Genomic DNA, 24,282 nt, shown 5'->3' with positions numbered 1-24,282 from the left:
AGGGTTGCAAATTAGGCTCCGCCCCCGACTCCGCCCATTTTTCCTCCCAGATGGTTCTTCCCACTTTTTGTTTTCCTCCCAGATGGTGTGCTCTCTAAAAATATGTTCATTTTTCATTTTCTGTATTTATTATCTCGATTTTCACTGCTTTTCGTACAGTTTTCTGTTATTTCCCCAAAAAAACCAAGCATGAAGTGATTTGTAAATTTTGAGCTGTTTTCAAAATTGCGACCTAAATATTACGTATCAAAATTTAAAAATTCGATAAAGTTTCACTACCTCAAAAAACCCCAAATTTACAAAAATCCCTCATGTATGAAAAAAAAAGAAAAACAAATCTTTGATAGTGAAAAAATTGACTGAAATGAACGAAAATTGAGAAAATAAAAACATTTTTAGATTACTGTAGTTTTCGTTGTGAGACCTTCGGCAACAACCACCGGCGTTTCTCTTGCACAGCTCCGATAATTTTTGTTCCAGAACTGAATAGTTTTCTTTTTTCAGAAAACCATACAATGTATTATGTGGATTCAAGTCTCAATCATTTCTATTGGTCCTTCTACCAATACGTTATGGAATTCTCATCCAAAGTACCTTCCCAGTGGACTTTTATTGGAGATGACCAAACTTATTTAATAGTTCCGAACCTTCGAAATGTACTTCATAATTTTGATTCTGAAAAACCAGTGGTGCTGGGGAAAGTTCGAGATACTAGTACTTTCTTCTCGTGGCTCTTCCCGCTTAGTAGTTTCAAGAAGATTTCTGTTCGTGGTGGTATCGTGTTTTCGAATTCAGCAATTGACAAACTTTCGGCTTGCAAGTCCGTTCTCATTTCAAATGCTATGAATCCGAATTTCAAGTTTTCAGAGGATTTTTCTTTGCACGGGCTTCCGATTACGCTCTTTATGACTGTAGTGATAGTCACAATGTTCAAATCGCTGACCCATTTGATGAAGATGCTCTTCGATTGTTCAATGATCTTCCACCCAAACAAATAATTGCTCCAGATTCGAAACTTTTCCGCACTAGTTCAATGAAAGGAGGAAAGTGTTCGGATCATGCAGTTTCGTTTGGTCAACTTTCCGAGAAGGATATGCGAGTTCTTGAGTATGGAATGACGTTGAAGGTCTTCGGAAGAGGAGGTTTGAACTGCCCAATTTCCATTCGGTCCTCTAATTTTTTAATTGCCAGGTCTCGAAACTTCCGAATCGAATGAAACAACCACCACATGACCGAATTTGAACAATTATGGTTGAACTTCTACAGTATTTCAATTCGTGACGTGTCACTTCTTCTCCGGGTTATTTATGTTAATTGTAAACGATGTCTAAAACTGTAATGGGATTTGTATAATATTTAACTTATGAAGTTGTTTTTCTTTTCAATAAAATTGTTGAGCTCAAACAAAAAGTTTAATTGATAACTTAACAAAAAGGAGCTACCCTAACTACGAAAATGAAAACAGAAACAGAAAAATGATTTTAAAAAATGCTTAAACAATTTCGATAACGGCTCCAGCTTTCTCCAGGATTCCTTTCAACTCTTCAGCTTCGGCTTTTCCGAGATCTTCTTTTACATTGACTGGAGCGGTTTCCACGAACTTCTTGGCTTGAACGAGATTGAGTCCTGGGATGGCATTACGGATCTCCTTGATGATAGCGATCTTTTTCGTGTCATCGAATTTCGTTAGCTTTACGGTGAATGTCATTTTTTGAGGAACATCAGATGCTGCTTCGGCTTCAGCTGGAAAGAACTGATGTGATTGTCAATACGCAAAAATGAAATTTTACCTTGAGCAGCTGGAGCAGCAGCGGCCGCTGGTGCAAAAGCGGCGGCAGCCATAAACGGTTGATCTGGAATGTTGAGTCGTTTCTTGAGGGCCCAATTGAGATCGGACACATCAAGCAAGCTGAGATTTGCGATTTCTTCGACCAAAGCGCTCACTTTTGGTGAGATTGCTCTATCTTCTGAAGGCAATGCAGCTGGGCTTCCTTCGTTCAATGGAAGGCCTGAAAAACGTTATTTTTTAATCCCGAATTTTCATATTCTGAGTTACCTGCAGCTTGAGAATACTTCGCACTGCTTCTGAGAACTTTTGAGATCGGTCGGAGTGTTCTGGACAACATATTTACCTGCAATATTTGAAAACTTTGGTAAAGTCTGATAAATATAAGGGGTGAAACAAAACTTCGAGAAAAATCGACAAGAAACAAGTTATTCCGAAAAGCAATAAAATCTACAGTAGTAACTACAGTATACCTAGGGTTGATAGCCAGAAACTATCCGGGTCTTGAGCGGAATAAATATTTTTAAAAAGCACAGATTAGCACAAAAAAGCACAGATTGCGTCTCTGAGAAACTGATTCCAATGAAAAAAAGATCTGGGTTTTATCTTTAGCGAAAAAGCTTAGAAAAAAGGTCAGGCTAAATTTTTCATCAAACTATTTTCTTCTCAAGATTCAAAATAACGATATTCAGGTTTTTGTGGTTTTTGCAGGTACATTGAAACATAACTGTTGGGAACTGAAAGTACATTTTGATAAAATTTCCAAATTTGAACAAATCTCGAACAAGCAGAAGCCGTAATTAAGACCAAAAATAGCTGAAAAAAATTTACAATTAATTTTTTGAGGTCTGTTGAAGCTATCGCGCCAGGAACCGTTTGATTGCGCATTGTCTGCGCTTTGACGCATTTTTCGTGCACTCGAGCCGCGATTTTTAGTCGCTGTGTGTCCTTATCGAATTTCACTTCTATCTCTTCTTTTTTCTGTTGAATAAGTAGGCGTTTAACTCTTTATCGATCTCTTTCGATACTTCTCGTTTTCCTCTGCTCTGTTGTATTTTTGTATTCTTTAAAACGACTTCAACCTATTTCAATAATTACAGGTAGTTCATGATAAACTGAGGAGCCAGGTCGAATTCATCTGATTCACACATTATTAGCTGAAAAAGGTGGGTATTTATTTTTATTTCCAAACCTGGGTCAATGAGAGTGTTCTATGTGAGATTCTTTTCGATTATAGTAGTGTTTTTTTGCAGTATGGGCACGAACACGGGTCTGGTGATTGCCGGTGTGGCAGGCGCGACGGCGCTCGTCATCTCGGCTGCGGCCGTTCCGTTCGTGGCTCCAGCACTGCGTCGCGTCTGCATTCCGTATGTTCCAGCCACCACTGAACAGCTTGCAAACGTCTCCCGCGCACTAAACTTAGCTACAAAGAACTCAAAAGGCACCCTTATTGATCTAGGATCCGGCGATGGCCGTGTTGTGAGTAGTTTTCTATTTCTTTCCAATTTCAGATGAAATTCGGCGAACAATTAGCCAGCCACTTGACTCCCGAGTGGCGAAAACAGTACATTGACTATGAACGGCTTAAAAATCTTTTGTACGATGATATGATGGAGGTGCCAGCCGACGATGATCGTCGAGAAGAACATATTTCCAGACTTGACGAAAAGTTTTTTAACGAATGTGATCAAGAATTGACTAAAATCAATCTCTTCTTCTCTCAAAAAATCGCTGAAGGACAGGGAAAACATCATGAACTGCAAACAGAACTGCAAGTATTCAAAGATGTACTAGGATCTCGAAGTGAAGCGAGTGGACTCCGTAGAAGATTCGGAGGAAAAGATCGATCTTTTCATAAGGAGACGACCAGAAATGAGCAGCAATTGAAACTCGCATTCTCTGAGTTTTATCTCTCTTTGGTTCTGGTTCAAAATTATCAACAATTGAATGCAACAGGATTCCGAAAGATTTTGAAGAAACATGACAAATTGACTGGAAATGAGAGAGGATTAGACTGGAGAATCAATAAGGTTGAAAAATCATCCTTCTTCCTGAATCGAGAAATCGAAACTCTGATTACAAATGTAGAAACTAGTGTCATCAATGATTTAGAAGGTGGAAATCGACAGGCTGGAATGAAAAGGCTCAAGGTTTGTATTTGAAAAAGAAGTAAACATATTCTAAGAGATCGAATTTTCAGGTTCCACCGCTCTCAGAAAAACAAAAACCTCTGACAACCTTCTCTCTTGGACTTTTCATAGGAGCGAGTATTGTTTTGCTCTTGGCAATTATTCTGACATGGATGGCAACTCCAGGTCGACCTCAGGAGCCGAAATGGGTTGCAGTTCGTCTATTCCGAGGACCTTTACTACTCTTCCTTTCAATATTTTTGTGTGGAGTTAACATGGCTGGATGGGCCGCTGCAGGAGTAAATCATGTTCTGATTTTCGAAGTGGACCCTCGAAATCATTTATCCTATCAAACTTTGATGCAAATCGCTTCATTCATGATCATGCTCTGGTCGTTTGCAGTACTGGCCTATTTATATGCTCATATGTTGCACATTCCTCCATTTGCTCCTCCATTAGTGCTGATGATCGTTTGTCTCGTCCTCCTGCTCAATCCAATTGCAAAACCGGATTCCGTGTTCCATAGGAATTCTCGATTCTGGCTCCTCAAACATTGTTACAAGTGCTTCACGTCTCCATTCCATTTTGTCACATTTACGGATTTCTGGCTTGGAGATCAAATGAATTCTCTGACCACCGCCTTCCTCGATTTTCAATATTTCGTTTGCTTTTACGCTACAGAAGTTGACTATTCGAATGGATGGATTGAAGTGAAAGGAATCAATTCAACAACTGGATCCGTGCCGTGGGGAAGTGTTGAGTTATCGAATGGAAAGGATCAATGTGCATCTGCTGCCGGGTTACGATCCTTGATGTCTATAATTCCTGCCATGATTCGTTTCCTACAGTGCTTGAGACGTTACCGAGATACAAAACGAGTACATCCTCATCTTGTCAACGCTGGAAAATATTCGACAACATTTTTCGTCGTGGCTTGTGGAGCTCTGAACAAGTACTATGAAGCCAGCGATCCAAACTCCACCTCTATTTTCTTCTACATTTGGATCCTTTCATACATCATGTCATTCACTTATACTTTCCTCTGGGACATTTTCATGGATTGGGGTCTCATTGACCCACGAGCTCCAAAAGAAGCAAGATTTTTGAGAGAAGAAATGATCTACGGTAACAAATGGTACTACTATCTGGCTATCGCTCAGGACTTTGTTCTCCGTCTCGCTTGGGTTCTCAACGTATCACTTGGAGAAGCCTGGACTCTTGATTCTGATTTCTTGACAACCGTCACGGCTCCGTTCGAAGTTTTTAGAAGATTCATTTGGAACTATTTCCGACTTGAAAATGAGCATGTGAATAATTGTGGACAGTTCCGTGCCGTTCGAGATATCTCCGTTAAACCGATTCGAAAGGGTGATTTGGAATCGCTGCTTTCAAAAATGGATCAAATGGATGGTGTCACTCATCGCGGACACGACCTCATGGAGCGTGTCAAGAAACAGAAGAAGTCTGCGAAGGCTTCGAGACAATTGCTTCGTAAGAATCGCTTCAACCGGTTGATTGCTGCTGCTCCGGTCGTCACTACAACTACCACTTTTATTGATACTTCAAATACTAACACCTAGGAAATTTAGCAGGTCACATTGACCGAAATCTGTTTTAGCGTGTGCACGGTTCACTTAACTTTTTCCCATTCTCGGTTATCATCTGTTTTGGCCAATCAATTCAATTCAGGGTCAACTCCTCCTCCTCCTAATATTCCCTTTTGATTCTAATCACATTCCTCATCCCAATCAACCATCCCCCGACAGCTTTAGTGCTCATCCTTGACCTTTTTATCTTGTTTCTAGTCATGTTCAGGTTGTTTTTTTAATAAAGTCTATTCAATGTTGTCTAATCAAAATGTGTATTGCAGTTTTAAAATTTTCAAAATGATCTAACAATTTTTTGTATTCTAAATATCTGACTTCCAGGTTCTTCAATGTGCCAAGGAAGGTTACAAAAGTACTGGAGTGGAGCTGAACTCAATTCTCGTCGCCTATTCGAAATACCGTTCCATAAAGGAGGGATTGGGCAAAGAAGCTAGGTAACTAGTGGAATTTTTTGAAGACCGAGTAATCTTGAAATTTCAGATTCATGCGAAAAAATATCTTCAAAACTGATCTCAGTCCGTACGAAATCGCAGTGATCTTTGGAGCAGAAAGTTTGATGGGAGATTTGGTGCCGAAGCTGAGTGAGATGCGATCCAACACGAATCTTCTCGCTTGTCGATTCCCGCTACCGGAGAATGATGCGTGGAAATTGGAGCATCAAATCGGAGAAGGCATTGATGCTGTATGGGTTTACAAGAGAAATTGAAAAGAGGAGGCTTCCAGAATAATAGATTTTGTTATATTTGTTGACTATTTGTTTTTTTCTGTCATAAAAACCATAATAAAAGGATCCAAAATTTTAATATTATCAGCTTTCGTATACTCGATATTGTTCGATGAATATCCTTCGGAAATCAATTTTGAAATCCAAGTGTTTGAAAATTCAGATTCCATTTTTCGGTATGTTTTTGAAAACAGCTACAAGTCTTCTGAATAGTAATCGTTCCCGTGCCACATACTACCAGCAGAATCGGCGATTCCCACCTGCTTATGTTCGGTTTGTTAAAAAAAAAGTTAATTGAAAAACTGAAAAAATAATTCAGGCGGTTTCTACTCCGTTATCCCAGTGCTCATCTGTATCTCGTTTTTGGTCTTTGCTCTTCAGCAATGGTTGCTCCCGTTTTACACTCGGTAAAACAATCTTTTGAATAATTCTCCTGATAATCTCCTTTTCCTTTTTCCAGTGTTATTTATACATGACAATGTCGAAAAACGAGTTTGAACAGTATCGAGTGGAACAGAATGCCGTGGTTTTGGAAAGACAGAAATTCGGAAAGGGACTTTGGTTTCCATTCATGTCGAAAGAAGAGCCGAAACCAACGGAGCCAGCAGCTCAATGATTTATTTAATTGTTGTCATTTAGTGTCAATGAATAGTTTCGGTTTCTTTACAATTATTCTCAAAGTATGCATTTTGAAAAAAAATTCATTTCGTTTTCTTGGATTCTCCAATCCTCGCAATTTTGTTATTAGTCGGTCTAACTGCTCTGTAATCCACATCCCAAATAGCACTCTCTGCTCCATCCCAACTATTCGGTCCGTTTAACCTGAAAATGTATGGGACACAAGGACCGAAGTATACTTTCCACGCGAGGAACGGTTTCTGCATCCACAACGTCTTCATATCTGGATTACATCCGATCATGTCTCCCAGCTCATGCATATAGTTTACAAAGTCCACTTGAATTGTGTGCCTTCGACTATCCACGTATCTGGCTCTCATGGTTTCTCTCTTCAGGACAACGTCGTCTTTCATCTGAATACATACTTTATATTTTATTATGCTTGAATAAAAAAATTCGGAGCTAACAAAGAAAGAAGAACGCCGGTGTTCGAAGGTCCAACGACATCTACAGTAATCAACAATATTTTTATGTTCCGAATTTATTTTCTCGTTTTTCACTGCTTGCTGTAGAGTTTTCTGTCATTTTTTTTCCCAAAAAAAGTCGGAGAGTACAATTTTTAGTAAATAACGAAGAAATTGCCAGAAAACGCGAGAAAATCGAGAAAATCAATCCGGAAAAGAAATACATTTTTTGGTTACGGTAGTTTTCGTTCTGAAAATATGAAATTCTGAGATTACAAAATATTTGAAACTAGAAAATTCAAAAATTCCGAAGTTCTGAATTTTTTCAATAAATTTCCTAATTCGAAAAATCCTAAAACCTTCTTAAAACTCTAAAATTTGAATTTGAATTTTTTAATATTTTCCAAATGTTAAATTTTTCACTTTCAAAATGTATATTCTTAATTTTTTTAATTTTCAAAATTTTGATTTTCATGTATGTTTTTTTAACAATACCTCATCTCTACTTGGCAATGCTCTACCTCCTGCAAAGGTCTCTAAATAAACTCTGGCTTGCATTTCACTGATTGGCATAATCGATCCGATTGGCTGAATGAGTCCAATTACAGCCAAACTGTTATGATCAGAAGTAGCCAATGGGAACATGTATTTGTAGGCATCTGTCTTATTCTCATTCACAGTCACCAGTTGTCCCCCTTCGATCAAATTAAAATGGAATGAGAATCCAGTGGCGAGAAGTACTTCATCAACTCCTTCCACGACAGATCCATCTTCGAATTCAATTGAATTTCCTTCTCCGAATGATTTGATTCCTGGTTTCACTCGAACTGTTCCACAAGCAATTCGGTTTGGCAACTCGTCATTGATTGTTATATGGGCGCTAGAAGAAAGGTTTTCTGATGAAAAAATTTTAATTTTCTCAAATGAAACAAACTTCATAGGATGATGTTTTGGCTTGAGTCCATATCTTTCGTGATCAAATCTCAATTGAGAAGTCTCTCCATGTTCCAGTTGACGAGTTGGATAGGGATGGTTTGGGATAGGAACATTTGGAATTTTCTGAAAAATGAACAGAGTTTAAAATTAGCTTTGTGACTTTAGAAAAAAATTAAATGTATTTTTCAGAAAATCCAAAACTCGAAAATCGCTCAAAAATTTGAAATTCTGAAATTCTGAAACTCTTGAAATTCTGATAGATTACCGTAGAAATTTTTGAACTCACGAATTGAAAGCCAAATCAACTGGTTCTCCTCTATCGAACAGCCGATTAAAAACCCAACTTCCTCTTCGTGTAACCAGATAAACCTGCTTCGCAACTCGACTCAATTCCACTGCGCAATCACCTCCAGAGTTTCCCAATCCAACGACGACGACCACTTTATCTTCATAACCCTTTTGATCTTTATAGTCATGAGAATGAACAATTCTTCCTTTGAATTTCTCTTGTCCTGGCCATGGATTTGGATGATATGGAATAGCATGATGTCCAGAGCACAACATCACTCCATCGAACACTTTCACATGTTCTTTTCCTTCTCTGAAAAGAAAGATATTTATAACATTTTTCAATCTTTCACTATCATTTCTAATAACATTCACCAGATTCTGTATGTGCGTATGTATGTAGCGCACCTTATCACCCATTCAAAGTTGACCGATCAAGCTGAAACCTGGACAGATAGATCACAATTGTGTCTTAGTTAATGCCCGAACGTTTGGTTTTTCGAAATTTTGATTTTGAAGTCTTCTGGAGACGTTCCTTGGTTTCACCACAGTAAAGGGTGGTGGACAGAAAGGAGATGGTGGAGGGCGACCGGAGGCCAGGAGGTCCAGCCCCGAAAGGGCGTTAATCGACTGGTTGAAAATTACTACCGTAAACCAAACCATCAACTTCGAACTTATATATCTTCATTTCTATGTAAGATATCGAAAATGTAAGCTTTTGAAATGTCGAATTCCAGCAAAAAACACGAATTCGAAAATTCGCAAAATTCTGAATCTAGATTTTCTGAATTTTTGATACTTCGATTTTCGAAATTTTCAAAATTCTAAATTTCAGACTTTCAAATGACTAACTTTCGGAACCTCCAACATTCTTAGATTTCCCTTTTCTGACTTGCTGAAATTTCGAAATTCAGAACTTTCTCATTTTGAATTCCCAGATTTGCAAAATTTTGAATTCTGAATCAAAATGTTCTGAAATAATTCTTACCCATCAGTAAAGCGAACTTTCCACTTTCCAGTAGTCTCATAATCATCATTTCTGTCGATTGAAATCACACTATGATTTAGTTTTATATACTTCATCAGCTCAAAATTCTTTGCGTAATTCTTCAAATATCTACACATTTCTGTGTTGTGCATGAAGTTAGCCATAGTGTCCTCTGGTGGAAAATCTGAAAACGCCGTCATTTCTTTCGATGAGTTGATTACGGTAGACTTCATAACTGTGGACACTGAAATCTCTTTGTTATTTTAGAGTCTTTTTTCAAAAGAATTACAATCTGTCTGATTCGGTTTGTAGTTCCATAATCCGCCGATATCGTTCGATTTCTCGAAGCAAGTGACTTCGACATTTGGATACAATAGGGCATGTCTGAAAAGGAAAAACTTATTTGTCAAATGATAAAAGAAGCAATGAATGAATTCGCTGACCAACTGGTTGTTCATTAAACTGACAAGGACATACAAAAAACACAGAAAAATCAGAAAATCAAGTTTGGTGGTTTTTTGGTTTAATCTTTTTTTCGAAAACTAGCGATAAACTTAATAAACTGGACTCTGTCGATACCATTTTCCAAATATTGATATTTTGTAGTACTTGTTGATTTCTATCATATCTAATTTAGTTTGTCCAAAAATATTGATTCTGAAAAAAACTATGGACCCGGTTTACAAGATAAACAGTTTTTATAAGAATTTTTGTAGCATGGAACAATTTATTATGAAACACTTCATTGTTTGCTGAAACTGGGTTGCTCAAAGTATTGTTTATCAACATATTTTTGACTGAAAATCACGATTTCTGATTGTGCGGCACGTAGGAAGACTGAAGTTTTCATTGTAAACAAGGTGAACAGGAAAACTTTTGGTCAACTGTTGGAGTGCCCATTTTAACCCATTTGAATTGGATTTTAAAGGATTTAGAATTGAAGAAGTAGTCTGGAAAAAAATTTTCCAGTTGGTTTCATAACCTTTGAATAACTATTTTTCTCTATATTTGCTCTCAAATTAGCGTTATTTATGAGCTACTGTGCCTAGCTTTTTTTGAATTCTCACCTAGTTTTTGAGCATTTACAATTTTTTCTAAACTTGAAAATGTTTCTAATACAGTACAGTCACAGAAAACCGACAATCCCACTCACCTGATAGATGGGAGTCCAGAAGCACCAGCGCCCACGACTAGAAGCTGTTTTTTCTCCATTGTGATACAACAAAAAGAAGTAGAAGACGATGATAGAAAAATAACTGATCGAATCGGTCACTCCCAGTGTCTTTTATAGGTTTTTGTGTAGTCGAATTGATATCAAATCGGGTAGACTGACTAGAATGAGAGACCAAATTAGAGATAAGACGCAGACAAGACTACAGATGATGGGCACAGGATGGGCTACAATTGTTTTGTTTGGGAAGAGTGTAGCTGATCAAGTAAACTTCTTGGTTGATAGTGCAATCTGTCACAGAGTTGATGGCAAATATGTACTGTAGTTTCTGGAGAACAAGACTAGAACTCCCAATTTTTTGGATTATTGTAGCTTTTGTAAATTTTTTATTGGAAAAGTAAAAAAATCAGAAAAAAATTTCAGAAGAAAGTTTTAAAATTTCAGACATATGGCTTTTCTGAGTTTCAGCAACTCAGTGTTTTGAAATCCCTGAATTTTGGAATATCTCCTCAAAGTTCGAAAATCGCAGAAAATTAATTTTCGGTAGATGTTCGCAACTTTCGACAACTTCGATTTTTTTTCGGATTACTGTAGATGTGTTATTTGAAAAGTCTACAGGGTGGCTTTTAATTATTGCAACGCATTCAAAATGAGCGTATCTCAAGAAGTATAAAACAAAATCCGATCTAACTCAAGCGAATATTTATTCGTATGTATGAAAATAGAAAACAGAAGAAATTATTCGATTCTGCCACCTTTCGCGGCGATGACAGCTCGAAGACGTCTTGGGTACGCGTCGACTGTGGCACGGAGGTATTCCACCGACAATTTGTCCCATTCCTCCACCAATTTCTTCTTCAATGCCTCAACACTCGAATGGGGTCTTGCACAGACCTTATTTTGAAGAACTCCCCAGATGGAGAAGTCGAGAGGATTCAAATCCGGAGAGGAAGCAGGCCATCCATCCTTCTTGATGAACTGCGGCAAGTGACGCTCGCACCAGTCTTGAGTGAACTTTGCAGTATGGGCAGGTGCCCCATCTTGTTGGAAGATCCAATGTTGTCCGGCAAAGTGATTTTCGGCCCATGGAAGCAAATGCTTCTTCAAAATTTCTTCTACGTAATACTCTTTGTTGATGAGCGTCACTTGCCGCAGTTCATCAAGAAGGATGGATGGCCTGCTTCCTCTCCGGATTTGAATCCTCTCGACTTCTCCATCTGGGGAGTTCTTCAAAATAAGGTCTGTGCAAGACCCCATTCGAGTGTTGAGGCATTGAAGAAGAAATTGGTGGAGGAATGGGACAAATTGTCGGTGGAATACCTCCGTGCCACAGTCGACGCGTACTATTTTCATACATACGAATAAATATTCGCTTGAGTTAGATCGGATTTTGTTTTATACTTCTTGAGATACGCTCATTTTGAATGCGTTGCAATAATTAAAAGCCACCCTGTAAACTTAAAACAAATTTTTAGAAGAACATTCCAAAGTTTCAGAATTTTAGAATTTCGAATTCTAGAATTCAAGAATTTCAGAAATTCAGAATTCTATTTTTTTTTGTAACTTCAGAATTTCAGAGATTCACCGATTTTTTTTTTGAAAAACTCAAAAATTGAAAACAATTTTCGAAGCTTCCCAATTTTTGGATTACTGTATTTTTTGAAAATTTTATTTGACTAGTCCAAAACATAGAAAAAGAGATAATGTTGAATCAAAACATTTCGGAATCTTAGAATCAGAATTTTGTTTTTTTCCAAAATCGAACAATTCAGAATCTAAATTTGTTCCAGAAGAATCCTAAAGTTAACACATTATCATTAACAACAGAAATAAGTAAAGTAAAAGACATTCATTAGTTCAAAACACTTAAGGGTCCCTTAATCTCCATCTTCTATTTTATCACTGTCAATGTGGATCTTCCAGCAGCCGCACACACTTCAGCAAGCAATGAATTTGTGAATACAGATGTTAATTGAATCACTTTTTTGGTAATTGGACAGCTTGGATTTGGGATCACTTTCTTATGCACATCCACTTTGGCCATTTTCTTCTGAAAACTTTTGTGTAACTCTAATACACTCTAATAGAACGCCATCTCTAACTTTAACTTTGAGCTCAATTATCTTATTTCTTGTAGAAGTCAACTAACAAAATGTTTATAATGTTTTCAAAAATAGTTTGTTAGTTGACCACTTGTTGATATCTTTTTTTCTGATCAATAAATTATTATGTGGATAATTATTATGTGGATCTAATACAGGAAATGAGACATATGGGCTCAAAGTTGACGATATGTGTGGGCTAGAGGAAATACGGTAATTTAAAACCTCCCTAATTTTTACCTTAATGTAATAGAAGAGTGATGTGTATAATGATGCGTACTGTGTCAATGACTCCACAGACTTTGGACGTTGTGCACGGAGAGCTTTGACGATTTCATAAAGTGATGGCTCTTCGGCTTTGTTCAATTGGAAAACAGCTACAGATAACGCAATGAAGTATCCGGCTCGACCTGCTCCATGCTTTGACACTACCATTGCTGATTCGTCTTTTGCCTGAGAACTTTTTTTTTCAAAAAAATCCATACTTGAAAAATTAGAGCCTGGCCCGCGAGTCTGGGGCCCGGGTTATCCAAATTTAAAAACAATTGAATTTTCAGAATTTTTCCGGGAAAAAATTATTTTACTCTTGGAAAGTTTTTTATTTGACAGATAAATCATCTCTTTTTTTTATGGACCCCAAAAAAAATTTTTTCAACCGGGCCTTGAAAATTTCGAAAAAAGCCTGACCCATTACAAGTATACAGAAAACAAACCCACCGTTGTCAAGAAGTTCATCAACTCAATGGTCTCTTTAATCACAACTGCCTGCTTCGAATAGACACTTTCGAAATTCCAATTCTTGATCACCGAGATATTACAAATGATAGAATTCGAACATCCTTCAGGCAAAACTTCAATCAGAAATCGATGAACATCTTCACTGGCCGTCTCCACTCTTCGATTATTGACAAACATCGTTCCATGATACACATGAGATCCACATCGATTCGGAAAGAATTCGATGGATTCTTGATCAGTGATAATTTCAATAAAAGTCACTCTTTTATCAAAAATCACTTTCCAAAATGCCTCTTCATTCCCTTTGACTGGAATCTGTCCAGAATAAATATTCTGTTGAAGTGGTACTTGTATCAGACTCATGTTGACGTAGATATTCTCAAAAGTGATCAAATTCGAATCAAGAGCTGGATAATCATCTGTTGATTGATTCAACCCTCCATTCGATTTCCATCGCTTACATTCTGTCTCCACGTTCACTGTCATCATTTGAAGTCGTTCGAATTCCGCCTTCGTCTTCCCAAAATCAACTTTATCGAGCCAAGACTTTGCAACATCTTCTCCAACCCATTTATCAGTTGTTGATAAGGTGGAATTGGGAGTAACTGTTGAATGAATCTTGAGCGATGAGTCAACAACTGGAGCCGGAGATCTGACTGAATGCATTTTGGATCCTCTTCCTTTCATCGATGTAGTATCATCCTTTGGGGGTTTGTGACTCTTTGGTTCCTCCTCTCGGGATTTTTTCCCGTGAGCTGGTGGAACTGAATGATGGTTGTGAGGACCAGGAGGCGTGTGAAGGATCGCTTCTGGAGGTGTTGCTACATTCAGGGCTCTTAACTGTTTCTGTAGCTCCATATCGGCAGCATCTGCGTCTAACTTTTTCTTTTTCTGATTCTTGCTTTTTGCCTTCTTCTTGTGCGTTTTTGAAGACACTGCTGTAGATGGTTGCTCCTTACTTCCACCATCATTGTCTCTTCGATGACGACGATGTTCCGCTGATTTCTTCTTCGAATCCTTTTCATATGCTGTGCTCGTCGTGTGTTCCGATGATGCCCTGCTGTTTTTCTTTTTCGGCTGCCGACTATTTTTCGTTTTAGCACCAGCGTTCTTCTTTGCAAAGCTACTGTAATTTTGAGAAGGTTGTAGAAATCGGGGATCGGGGTGAAACTTACAACGGTCCCATTCTTGTCTGAATGTTTCTTGTTTATTAGAGAGTGAGAAGCCTGGTTACGAAAGCAAAAGAAACGAATAATTTGAAACTGATATCGTTGGTTTCTGTTGGTATTGGTGGTTTGGAGGTTGAAAGGAGAAGTGGAACACGGTGAGTACGATTAAGGGATTCTTTTTTATTTTTTTTTTACTTGAATAAATGACATATGAAATTCTGAGATTCGGAATATCTGAAAATATGAATATCTGAAATTCCGAAAATTTTTTAATTTTTGAAATTCTGATGTTCTGATATTCTGAGATTTTGAGATTCTGAGGTTCTGAATATCTGAAATTCGGAAGGTTGAGATTCTGACATTTTGAAATTTTGAAAATTTGGAATTCTGAAATTCTGAGTTTTCGAAAGTTTGAAATTCTGCAATTCTGAGTTTCTGTTTTTCTGAAAAGTCTTCAATTCCGAAAAAATGCGATACTGAAATTTTGAAATTCGGAAATTCAGCAAGTTTCCTAAATGTTGAAATTCTAACAAGGGAGTTACTTGAGGGAGCAGTTTTAACTTTTTTTGAAATTTTGAGAGCAGATAGAAGAGCTTATGAGGATTACAAATCTGTTTAAAAAAATCAGCAAAATGCTCACGTGAGCTGAGTTATGACCTAGAAAAGTTTCCCTATGATTAAGCACTTTCTCGTCAAATTTTTTTCACGGAATAGTGTATTTCAAATAATAATAATAGTTAATAGTGCAAATAGTTTTTTTTGTATAGTGTATTTTAAGACAATAGATTTCAATCAGCAGTGTGGTAAAGTGGTAAAATGGCAAGTTCAGAGGAGGAAGGTTGTAGGTTCGATTCTCCCGATCTAAAAAATGTTGCAACACTTTTTTTTTATTTCAAGCTGTCATAACTGGCTCTGGAATAAAATTTACGCAATCTCAACATGTTTTTCGGGAGTTTCTCGTTATGAATAGGCATTTTCCAGAATAAAAACAGACATTTAATTTTTGAAGAAATTCAAAAATATGCTCATGGGTTCATCGAAGATTTTTCAAATTTTTTTTTCAAATTTTTTTGTTTTATTGAAAAAAACAGTTGAAGATTCTAAACACATCGGCGACATTCGATGACAAACTGCTGAAAACATATGTTCTTGGCACAATACGCGCATTTGACCATTGACAATCTTTTGCACCCAGATAATTGGCACTTTCCATAAACTTTCCGGTCGAAGCAATATTGAATTGGTCTGTCACATTTCGGAGCGCAACTGTCCAAATAACCGCCAGAATACCAGGCCAAGCATATTGGCAGATGTGCTCTCCCATCTTCCAAGAATGGAGACAATATGCCTGGTATTCTGGCGGCTATGTGGACAGTTGCGCTCCGAATGTGACAGACCAATTCAATATTGCTTCAACCGGAAAGTTTATGGAAAGTGCCAATTATCTGGGTGCAAAAGCATTGTCAATGGTCAAATGCGCGTATTGTGCCAAGAACATATGTTTTCAGCAGTTTGTCATCGAATGTCGCCGATGTGTTTAGAATCTTCAACTGTTTCCTTCAATAAAACAAAAAAAAATTGAAAAAAAAATTTGAAAAATCTTCGATGAACCCATCAGCATATTAGTGAATTTCTTCAAAAATCAAATGTCTGTTTTTATTTTTTTTTTGTCAAAAAAAATTCAGTTTTTATTTGCATTGAAAAAGTTTGAATCAAACGGCGACTTCCTTGTCGGCTCATCACTTCAGAAAAGGACCTCGTTGGCGTTGGCATCCATGGAGAGTCCGATCCAGGCGACGGTGGAGTAGGCAAGAGTCAATGCGACGAGGATGGCAGTGTAGATGGCGTTCATGGTTGTGGATCGGTTGGATCTTGGAAAATTTATTCTGGAAAATTTATTCTGGAAAATGCCTATTCATAACGAGAAACTCCCGAAAAACATGTTTAGATTGCGTAAATTTTATTCCAGAGCCAGTTATGACAGCTTAAAATGAAACAAAAAAAATGTTGCAAAATTTTTGGCGTAGGTAGAATCGAACCTACAACCTTCCTCCTCTGAACTTGCCATTTTACCACTTTACCACACTGCTGAATGAAATCTATTGTTTTAAAAGAATAACACTATTCCGTGAAAAAAATTTGACGAGAAAGTGCTTAATCATAGGGAAACTTTTCTAGGTCATAACTCAGCTCACATGAGCATTTTGCTGATTTTTTGAACAGATTTGGAATCTCATAAGCTCTTCTATTTGCTCCCAAAATTTCAAAAAAAGTTAAAACTGCTTCCTCAAGTAACTCCCTTGTAAGATTCTAAAAGTTCTGAAATACCAGAAGTTATGAATGGAAAATGGTAGTTAAGGTGGAAAACATCTTCTTTTTTCCACCTTACTTCTTTCTTTTTCTTTTCCTACACATCAAAAACCCTTCCCGGAATCGCTCTTTACATGCCCGCTCCACCTGTCTTCTCCTTAACCACATGGGTATAGTGACCGGCGTGAGCCCGGTTTTTGTCGGTACACGCGTTGCCCCTACACCCGTCGCCTCGCCGTCCCTTTATCGCTTCTTCGGCTTATTAGCTAAGATCAAAGTGTAGTATCTGTTCTTATCGTATTAACCTACGGTATACACTCGAATGAGTGTAATTAAGGTTATATGATTTTTGGAACCTAGGAAAGACTCGGGGCTTGCTCCGACTTTCCAAGGGTCGTCCCGGCGTTGCACTGCTGCCGGGCTCGGCCCAGTCCCCGTGGGGACAACAAATACCGAATTACCATGTGATGAAATGTCGAAATGTTTTAGGAAAATTGAGCATAAATGTTTGATGTGTCAAAGCGAGTTTCGTAGATTTAGAGTCTCGGGGGACAACAAAAACCAAACTTCCATGTGATGCTAGCAATGCTATCATGTCATTATTAGATGTCGCTGCATCATCATTTCCAAAAATCGTACAGTTGAACTTGTAAGCAGACGGCTACTGTAGACAAGTCTTCTTTTTCAACTTCAGGACAAAATAAACTAATCCTGTCATTATCCTAGAAATTCTCTTTCTGGAAACTCGCAGATTCAAATTCGAAGTAATTGAATACAAGAAAACTCAATATTCTGTGTTCTGTGTTTGGAGTCTTCTGTCTTTTCCTTTTTTCACGTAATTTTGAATCGATGTAAACAGTCAGGTTCATTGTATAAAACACACGCACACACTGATTTTAAACAACCAGAGAGAACAAATTAAAAGTTTCAGTTTTTGTAGAGCGAGGAGGAAGCAATATATCATCAGTGGGGTTTTGGAAAATCGGAAATCTTGATTTTTTTTTCGGGAAAATTAATACAACTGGGATTAGGAGAGGGCATCGGAGACACGAAAAGCTGCGGGAAAGGGTTACTACGCGATACTCGGCTAAAGGAAGAAGGGGAAAAAGCTCAATTCATGGATTCTGGAAAAAGAATCAGAGAAACTGCGACGGCGGGAGGATGAAAAATCAGTGCGCGGATTTTTGAGAAAAGGAAAATGAGAGGTATCAACTAAATATATGTACATTTGTTTCTGAGGAAAAATTGGGGGGAATGGGTTTTTAAGGGGAGAAAAAGGAAAAGAAAAGAATCTGACTAAATCTAGAAAGCGGCTGGGCCGTGATGGTGAGAAAATTTTTTGGGGAGAAAAATGAAGGGTTCTTCTATTGGGTCCAGCCAACTAGGAGGGAGGAGAGTGGTTGTGGGTGTTGCTAGGCTACGAAAATGGATGGATGGAGGAGAGTAACTTTGGGCTGAAAAATGAAATAGGGGTTAATGGACAGGGCGAGGTCTGATTGGTGGAGGTGGAATAGTGTAATCAGAAGCAACGATTTGATCCATTTGCATTCTTTGTGTAGAATCCAATGGTCCAAGTGTGGTCATGAGACAGTACCAATTGGCAGCACGGACACGAGTGGCTGCTTGTTGGACAAGACAAAGGATCTCAACAAGGACTCCAGCTTCTGAAAACAAGAATTCATTAAAAATTTCCTCATTTCTGCTAAATTACCTTTCTCCTCGTCATAATGAATCGCTTCTCCTCTCAGTTGCTGAAGAATCAGAGCTCTCTCATGAACTCGGCTGTGGTATAGGCTTGAGATGGCCTGGAGGAGTTCAGCGAGTGTCTGATGAGCAGCCATTGGCATTAACATTCCAGTGAGTTGTTCCATTTTGGCAAGAAGTGTGCTGATTCTTGCGTGCTCACGGAAGAAGTCCACAACCATACGATCGATTCGGGATGGAGCAGTTGGAAGTTTTGGAATCGGAAGGCCATTGGATGAAGAGATCTTTTTTCCAAGATTATGACGTGCCAATTCTGCTTCTGTTTGTTTTCTCTCCTTCTCCAGTTGTCTGTATTCATCAGTGACTTCATCTACTTTAGCTTGAAGAACTGCCATGAATGAATATCGCTGAAAAACTGATTTCGGTGGCCACTGCCGGTTGTTCTGTTGCTGTTGTTGTTGAACTGCCAGTGCTTGTTGCTGCATAATATAGGTCATATCCACTCCTGATGGCTGTGTCTGTTGACAAGCGGCTAGCTGGTTGCTCAGCACCTGAAGAAGGTCAACGTCTGTTGCGGATGTTTGACGGGTAGTGGTGGCAGAAGGCGTATTCCAGTAGACGTTCTGATTGATTTGAGCTGGTGGAGTGGTACGAGAGACTGGAGCCGGGCGGTGAAGAGGAGCATCGTCTTGTGGTAGAGACCATGGAGAAGAGGTGGATGGAGATGCAGAGGTAAAGATCGCATTTGTAGTTGCTGGAGTTGGTGGAGATGTGTTGAGATTGAGACGAAGAAGTTCTTGTAGAAGTGCATAGTCATTTGATTCGCTCTGGAATACTTTTTTGTAATCAGAAAACTAAAAAATATTCAGGAAACTCACCACTGGCTTCTTTGGTGCCGCGGCATTTTGAGTCTTAACAAGAGGAGAAGTGATTGGTGGTGGGATAAACCAGCTAGAATTCAAATCCAACTCTGAGCTCTTATTATTGTTGTTAAAAAAGGTTGGCGGATCGATTGGGCTGCTTGGCGTGTCACAAAGAAGACGATGCTCGTGATCATCTAATCCAGAAGATGGAGACGTCTGCGGTTGTGATGACGTGGAAGACCGGATGCTGTCTCCGTTGTCAGAGTCATTCTGTAATAGGATATCACATTGTACTTTTGGACCATATTCCGCTGTTCCATTCAATTTTTTCTTATCCTCCCACTTCTTCTTTTTTTCCCATTTTCCCATCATCATTACATTCATCTCAAAACGAAAAACGGCCCCCCCCCCGAGCGAGCGAGTGGAAATTTATGGCCCAGTCGTTTTTGCCCGTCGTCGTGTCACCGACGGACACCGAAGCTCGTAATGAGAAGCAAGGACACCCATCCTTTCAATTCGTTTTTTTTCTTCGTTTCGTTTCTTTTGTTGTAAATTAGAGAGTGCGACGTACGACGCTAGGAAGAGATGAAGACAACGATTTATGGCTCCTCTCATCTTCAAGGATGCGCGGCGCGGCGTCCATGAATGAGTCACACAGCTGCCAGATGCCACGTCATCAAACAGGGTACGGTTTCTAAACGACAGGTGTGCTACGGATATTTGAATCATGCCGCGCGCCAGCTGGTATTGTCTTTCACTCTAACAGGTTTTGTATTCATTATCTGATTCTATGCGCCATATACCGTATACCATAAACACCAATAGAAGGCCACCCTATTCTTGCACTTTGAGCTCAATTATCTCGATTCCTGTGAAATATATGAGAAAGTTGTCAACTGGTAAAGTGTTTATTATAATATCAGAAGCATTTTGACAGTTGACCATTTTTTGATATCTAGCAATGGAGCCAAGATAAATTAGCTCAAAGATAACAGTGTGGGAACCCTTCTATTACAGGTTTTACGGTACCCAGTTTTTTTTCCTAGTTTGATCTTTTTGAACACTGAGCCCGGATGTCGTGACAGTGCCAGGTCGTGGAAGAGGTGGTCAACAAAAGAGCCTCCAACTACTATTTTCCCACACTATATCTCATCAACAACAACAATGGATTCCAGTGGGGCATGGATGGGCGGGACTTGAGAGGATATGAAGATATAGAGAAAAAGAGAAAGAGGTCCCCCCTCCCATATCAACAACAACAAAGCCGGTGCCAGGTAGTGGAGATGTTTTTCTCTTTTGGCGCCATCTTGTTCTCTGCTCGTCTGGAGAACACCACATTTGTAACATGGAGCAAAGAACTGAAAAGAACTACTTCTCTTCTCTCTTCTCTCTATTTTTCCTCGTGTGTGGCGGCTCTGCTCTGCTTGGCGCCGTGCCAGCTCTCTCCGAACTTGGGGCGCGTGCTGCTAAGAGAAAGAAAAGAGACAAGAAAAAAAACGTCGTCGCGCCGGGAACGAGGCGACACCTCCCTTTGCTTTCAGGGTCATCAAACTTCAAGGTTTGGGTGATGGCGGACTGTCCAGAGAAGGTTTTTTTTCTTCTTCTGTGTCTCCATAGACCTCCCGACTGCCTGTATAACCATTCTCTCTAATTCTCTCTTTTTTTCGCTCGGCCCGTTTTGACTGGTACTGTCGGGTACGCAAATAAAACCGAGCGATGTTATGAGAAAAAGGTAATAAAGAGAAAGTTTAAAAAAGAGTGGGCTATTGGGGCGAGAAAGAAAAGGAACAGTTGGGTCCTGACTGATAACAGGTTTGCCGCCGTTTGTTTTGTTCGGAGAGAAAAAAAAAGAGAGAAAGGAAAAAAAAGAAAGACATCCCTACGGAAAAAAGTGCAAGGCGGAAGTAAAGGTCGAAAATGGAACACCAGACCTTCTGAAGAGAAGCCTTGATTAGATTTTGCAGAATCCTAAAAAATCAAAAAGTTTCTGAAACGAAAAATACCGAAAACACTCTAATAGAAGGGGAGCTTATACTTGCAGTTTAAGCTCAATTATCTCAAATTCTAGAAGAGATATGGAAAATTTTCCAACTGGTAAAATGTTTTTCATAAAATCACCAAAATTTTATCAGTTGACACATTTTTCATATCTCTTCTAGAATTCGAGATAATTGAGCTCAAAGTTTTCAAAGGTGTCCTCAAACTTTGGCATGTTTTGAGGAGACTAAAAAAATCTAGTGTTTCCTAGAACCTAAAATTTTAAAGCTTATGAGTTATAACCTATAAGGTATATGGATTGTATTTTTTACAATATCCCTAGAAGAATGAAATTCGAAACTTCAAAATTTGGGGGGAACTTTTCGTGTAATCTATTTGGTTCTTGGCTATTCAATTACCGTAAAAAATTAATCACCATTTTGCCAAGTTTGACCTAATTTGTCTTGGCTCCTGTGAAAGAAATCAAAAATGTGTCAACTGATAAAATGTTCATCATAATATAACAAACATTTTATCAGTTTACAACATTTGTCTATATTTTACAAGAATTGAGATAAATTGGCTCAAACGTGACAGTGCGGGGCCTTTCTATTGAGGCTACGGTATAGGTATTGTATTTTCTACCCTAATCCTATAAGGAAAAATCTTCGAATTTTTGTACAGTAACCTGATTCTTCTAGAAACCCAGAAATCTCCCTCTCAAACTAAATGTCGTAAATCTACTGCACTAGCTCAATCAGAAAACCTTTGAAGTTAGTTTCCAATTAATTCCCCGCTCCTATTCTCCCTGACAACTCCTTCAATCTTCGTCCATCAAACCGGAAAACTCTGTTCCTCTTCTCTTCTTCTTCTGACCACCGGAAGTGAGTGTCTTTTCAGTGAGTCCGATTTGGTGCGCGGGGTTGGGGAGCCAGATGTCACCCCGTCTCTCTCTTCAGATTCCCATCTCGTCGTCAAGGCAGCTGGCTCCCCTCGTCTTCTGAGGGGTGGTACCAGTTCGTACACCCCGCTTTCCGCGTCATTACCAATTCCATCCCCCAAGGCGCCCATTTCAACCGGTGGACTGGTGTCCGTTTTTCTTTCAAAAGTGCAAACGCATTGAAATTGCACCCTTTACAAGGACACAATGGTCTATAAATCAAGCCCCGTGAAGGCGCCAATTTGAATGCTGGTCACTCGGCCAAAAAACCATCTGCCTCATCCCTCACTGACCTGAGAATTGACCCATGAGTAGACACTGTGCCAAGTATCCGTTCCGTTGGCCCAGGTTGAACCAAAATCGTTCGTGAAGATCGCCTTGCTAGTCGGGTCCATAGTCCGAGCCATTTCTAAAAGTGATAAGGGTTATATATCAGGTGATTAAGAAAAAGAAGAAGAAGAAAAAGTAGAAAGTGCAAATGTGCCTCTTGGACCCATAGAGTCGGCACGGTCAAAGAGGAGAAAACGTATAGTGAATGAGAGCAGAAAAAAAAGAGAAAGTATGAATCAGAAGCACACCAACAAAAAAAAGTTTTAATATTCATTTCGATGGCGCCAGGAAATGTCGCCAGGCAACTTGAGCCAAAGTTCAATGCCAAAAAATAGGCACATCTAAAGCAGATCCTTTTGGAAACAAAAGTTGGAAAAATTTTGAAAGTTCCTGTTCCAGAATACAGTACTCTAGACAAGACAAGACCTCCCGATAAAAAAGGGCAAACTAGCTATAAAGAGATAAGGGGGAGGAGTCACGCAGAAGAGTGTATGAGACGAAGAGACGCAGAGAGACGACATTCAGTGTTCCAAGAGTGAAGAAGAAGCAATTTAATGAGATGGAACGGGAGTGATATATGGTGATGAAGGAGAGAAGAATGGGAGACGAAAACGAATTGTTGAAATTCGGAATGAATGAGAATCGGAATACCAAAAAAGGGCAAAGAACAAGAAGTGATGAAAACAGATAAGAAGAAGAAGAGTTAAAAAATCAGAAGTTGGAGAATTCGAATATAAAGAAGACGTTGGATTCAGAAGACGTTCCTGAAGAATCCTAAAGAAGATCCGAGACCACCCCAACACATTCTAAACTCAGCACTTACTGCCTCCCCCAGTTCTTTTCCCCTCTCGCCGTCTAATCGACACTCTCTCATTTCTCCTCTCGTTTCTCTTGCACCCTCTTTGGGCGCGGCCCTGGGTCGTGGCCGTCGGCGCCCTGGGTAGGCGCCGCCGACTTGCACCCGGACGGAGACGCAAAATAGTGGGCGGGGCGTACCACCCAGTGACTGGTAGAGCGCTCTTTACGCGCGCCGTCTCGCGTCTCTTCAGGAGCCAAGCAGTGTCTGGCAGCGGGGCGAGAGAGCGTATGAGACGAAGAGATTTAGAGTAGAGGGAACCTTGCAAAAATGAACAAAAATGAACTGCTTGATGAGGTCGAGATGGCTTAATTAAGGATATCATACATTGATAAGGACTTGATAAGGATAACAGTCCATAATCTTATTTTGAAGGATTTTGAGAATTTTCAAAAAATTGTGAATGAGAGAATGAGCGTTCAGAATTGAGATTCTCCTACAAAATGAAAAGAAGATATGAGAGAGAGAGAGAGAGAGAGAGAGAGAGAGAGAGAGAGAGATACCGTAAGTAACCCACAAAATGCTAATTTCTGTAAATTATCACGAAAAGTGGTAAGAAGGGCCTAAGAATCCTGATATTGT

At 39.1% G+C, this 24,282-nt stretch overlaps 9 protein-coding genes across 9 annotated transcripts in view; 4 read left to right on the top strand and 5 right to left on the bottom strand.

Moving 5' to 3' along the window:
* The window catches only part of CBG18324, a gene marked incomplete at both ends in the record, with an annotated part of 2,051 nt that extends 819 nt beyond the window's left edge, over positions 1-1,232 (top strand). The window contains 3 exons of the mRNA XM_045243742.1: positions 505-820; positions 868-1,142; positions 1,192-1,232. Coding sequence (XP_045096447.1) covers positions 505-820; positions 868-1,142; positions 1,192-1,232 — 632 coding nt within the window. The remainder of the gene's footprint in view (positions 1-504; positions 821-867; positions 1,143-1,191) is intronic.
* A 260-nt stretch (positions 1,233-1,492) lies between these two features.
* On the bottom strand, positions 1,493-2,126 carry CBG18325 (the record flags this gene model as incomplete). The annotated part of the gene is made up of 3 exons (XM_045243741.1): positions 1,493-1,743; positions 1,791-2,009; positions 2,057-2,126. 3 exons carry the CDS (start codon positions 2,124-2,126, stop codon positions 1,493-1,495), a joined length of 540 nt encoding a protein of 179 aa, XP_045096448.1.
* A 923-nt stretch (positions 2,127-3,049) lies between these two features.
* On the top strand, positions 3,050-6,228 carry CBG18326 (the record flags this gene model as incomplete). Its single annotated transcript, XM_002642285.1, has 3 exons — positions 3,050-3,265; positions 5,844-5,956; positions 6,003-6,228. Coding segments are annotated over 3 exons (555 nt in total), but the record flags the coding sequence as incomplete, so codon positions are not given.
* On the top strand, positions 3,298-5,486 carry CBG18327 (the record flags this gene model as incomplete). The annotated part of the gene is made up of 2 exons (XM_002642286.1): positions 3,298-3,936; positions 3,987-5,486. Coding segments are annotated over 2 exons (2,139 nt in total), but the record flags the coding sequence as incomplete, so codon positions are not given.
* Positions 6,229-6,424: 196 nt separating the features above from the next.
* On the top strand, positions 6,425-6,862 carry CBG18328 (the record flags this gene model as incomplete). The annotated part of the gene is made up of 3 exons (XM_002642287.1): positions 6,425-6,519; positions 6,566-6,653; positions 6,707-6,862. 3 exons carry the CDS (start codon positions 6,425-6,427, stop codon positions 6,860-6,862), a joined length of 339 nt encoding a protein of 112 aa, XP_002642333.1.
* Positions 6,863-6,947: 85 nt separating this feature from the next.
* Cbr-fmo-3 lies at positions 6,948-10,752 on the bottom strand (the record flags this gene model as incomplete). Its single annotated transcript, XM_002642288.1, has 6 exons — positions 6,948-7,277; positions 7,824-8,387; positions 8,550-8,865; positions 9,541-9,784; positions 9,830-9,924; positions 10,694-10,752. The coding sequence occupies 6 exons, from the start codon at positions 10,750-10,752 to the stop codon at positions 6,948-6,950; spliced, it is 1,608 nt and encodes a 535-aa protein (XP_002642334.1).
* Positions 10,753-12,952: 2,200 nt separating this feature from the next.
* CBG18331 lies at positions 12,953-14,737 on the bottom strand (the record flags this gene model as incomplete). Its single annotated transcript, XM_002642289.1, has 4 exons — positions 12,953-13,012; positions 13,054-13,266; positions 13,531-14,677; positions 14,727-14,737. 4 exons carry the CDS (start codon positions 14,735-14,737, stop codon positions 12,953-12,955), a joined length of 1,431 nt encoding a protein of 476 aa, XP_002642335.1.
* Positions 14,738-16,464: 1,727 nt separating this feature from the next.
* On the bottom strand, positions 16,465-16,788 carry CBG18332 (the record flags this gene model as incomplete). Its single annotated transcript, XM_002642290.1, has 2 exons — positions 16,465-16,606; positions 16,760-16,788. The coding sequence occupies 2 exons, from the start codon at positions 16,786-16,788 to the stop codon at positions 16,465-16,467; spliced, it is 171 nt and encodes a 56-aa protein (XP_002642336.1).
* A 1,715-nt stretch (positions 16,789-18,503) lies between these two features.
* Positions 18,504-22,921, bottom strand: CBG18333 (the record flags this gene model as incomplete). The annotated part of the gene is made up of 4 exons (XM_045243739.1): positions 18,504-18,694; positions 18,742-19,561; positions 19,613-19,981; positions 22,808-22,921. 4 exons carry the CDS (start codon positions 22,919-22,921, stop codon positions 18,504-18,506), a joined length of 1,494 nt encoding a protein of 497 aa, XP_045096449.1.
* Between the last annotated feature and the right edge of the window lie 1,361 nt (positions 22,922-24,282).

Source organism: Caenorhabditis briggsae (assembly GCF_000004555.2).
Source record: "Caenorhabditis briggsae complete genome, chrIII, whole genome shotgun sequence".
Lineage (NCBI taxonomy): Eukaryota > Metazoa > Nematoda > Chromadorea > Rhabditida > Rhabditidae > Caenorhabditis > Caenorhabditis briggsae.
Note: the sequence above shows the minus strand (reverse complement) of the source record. Positions and strands in the feature narration are given on the sequence as shown.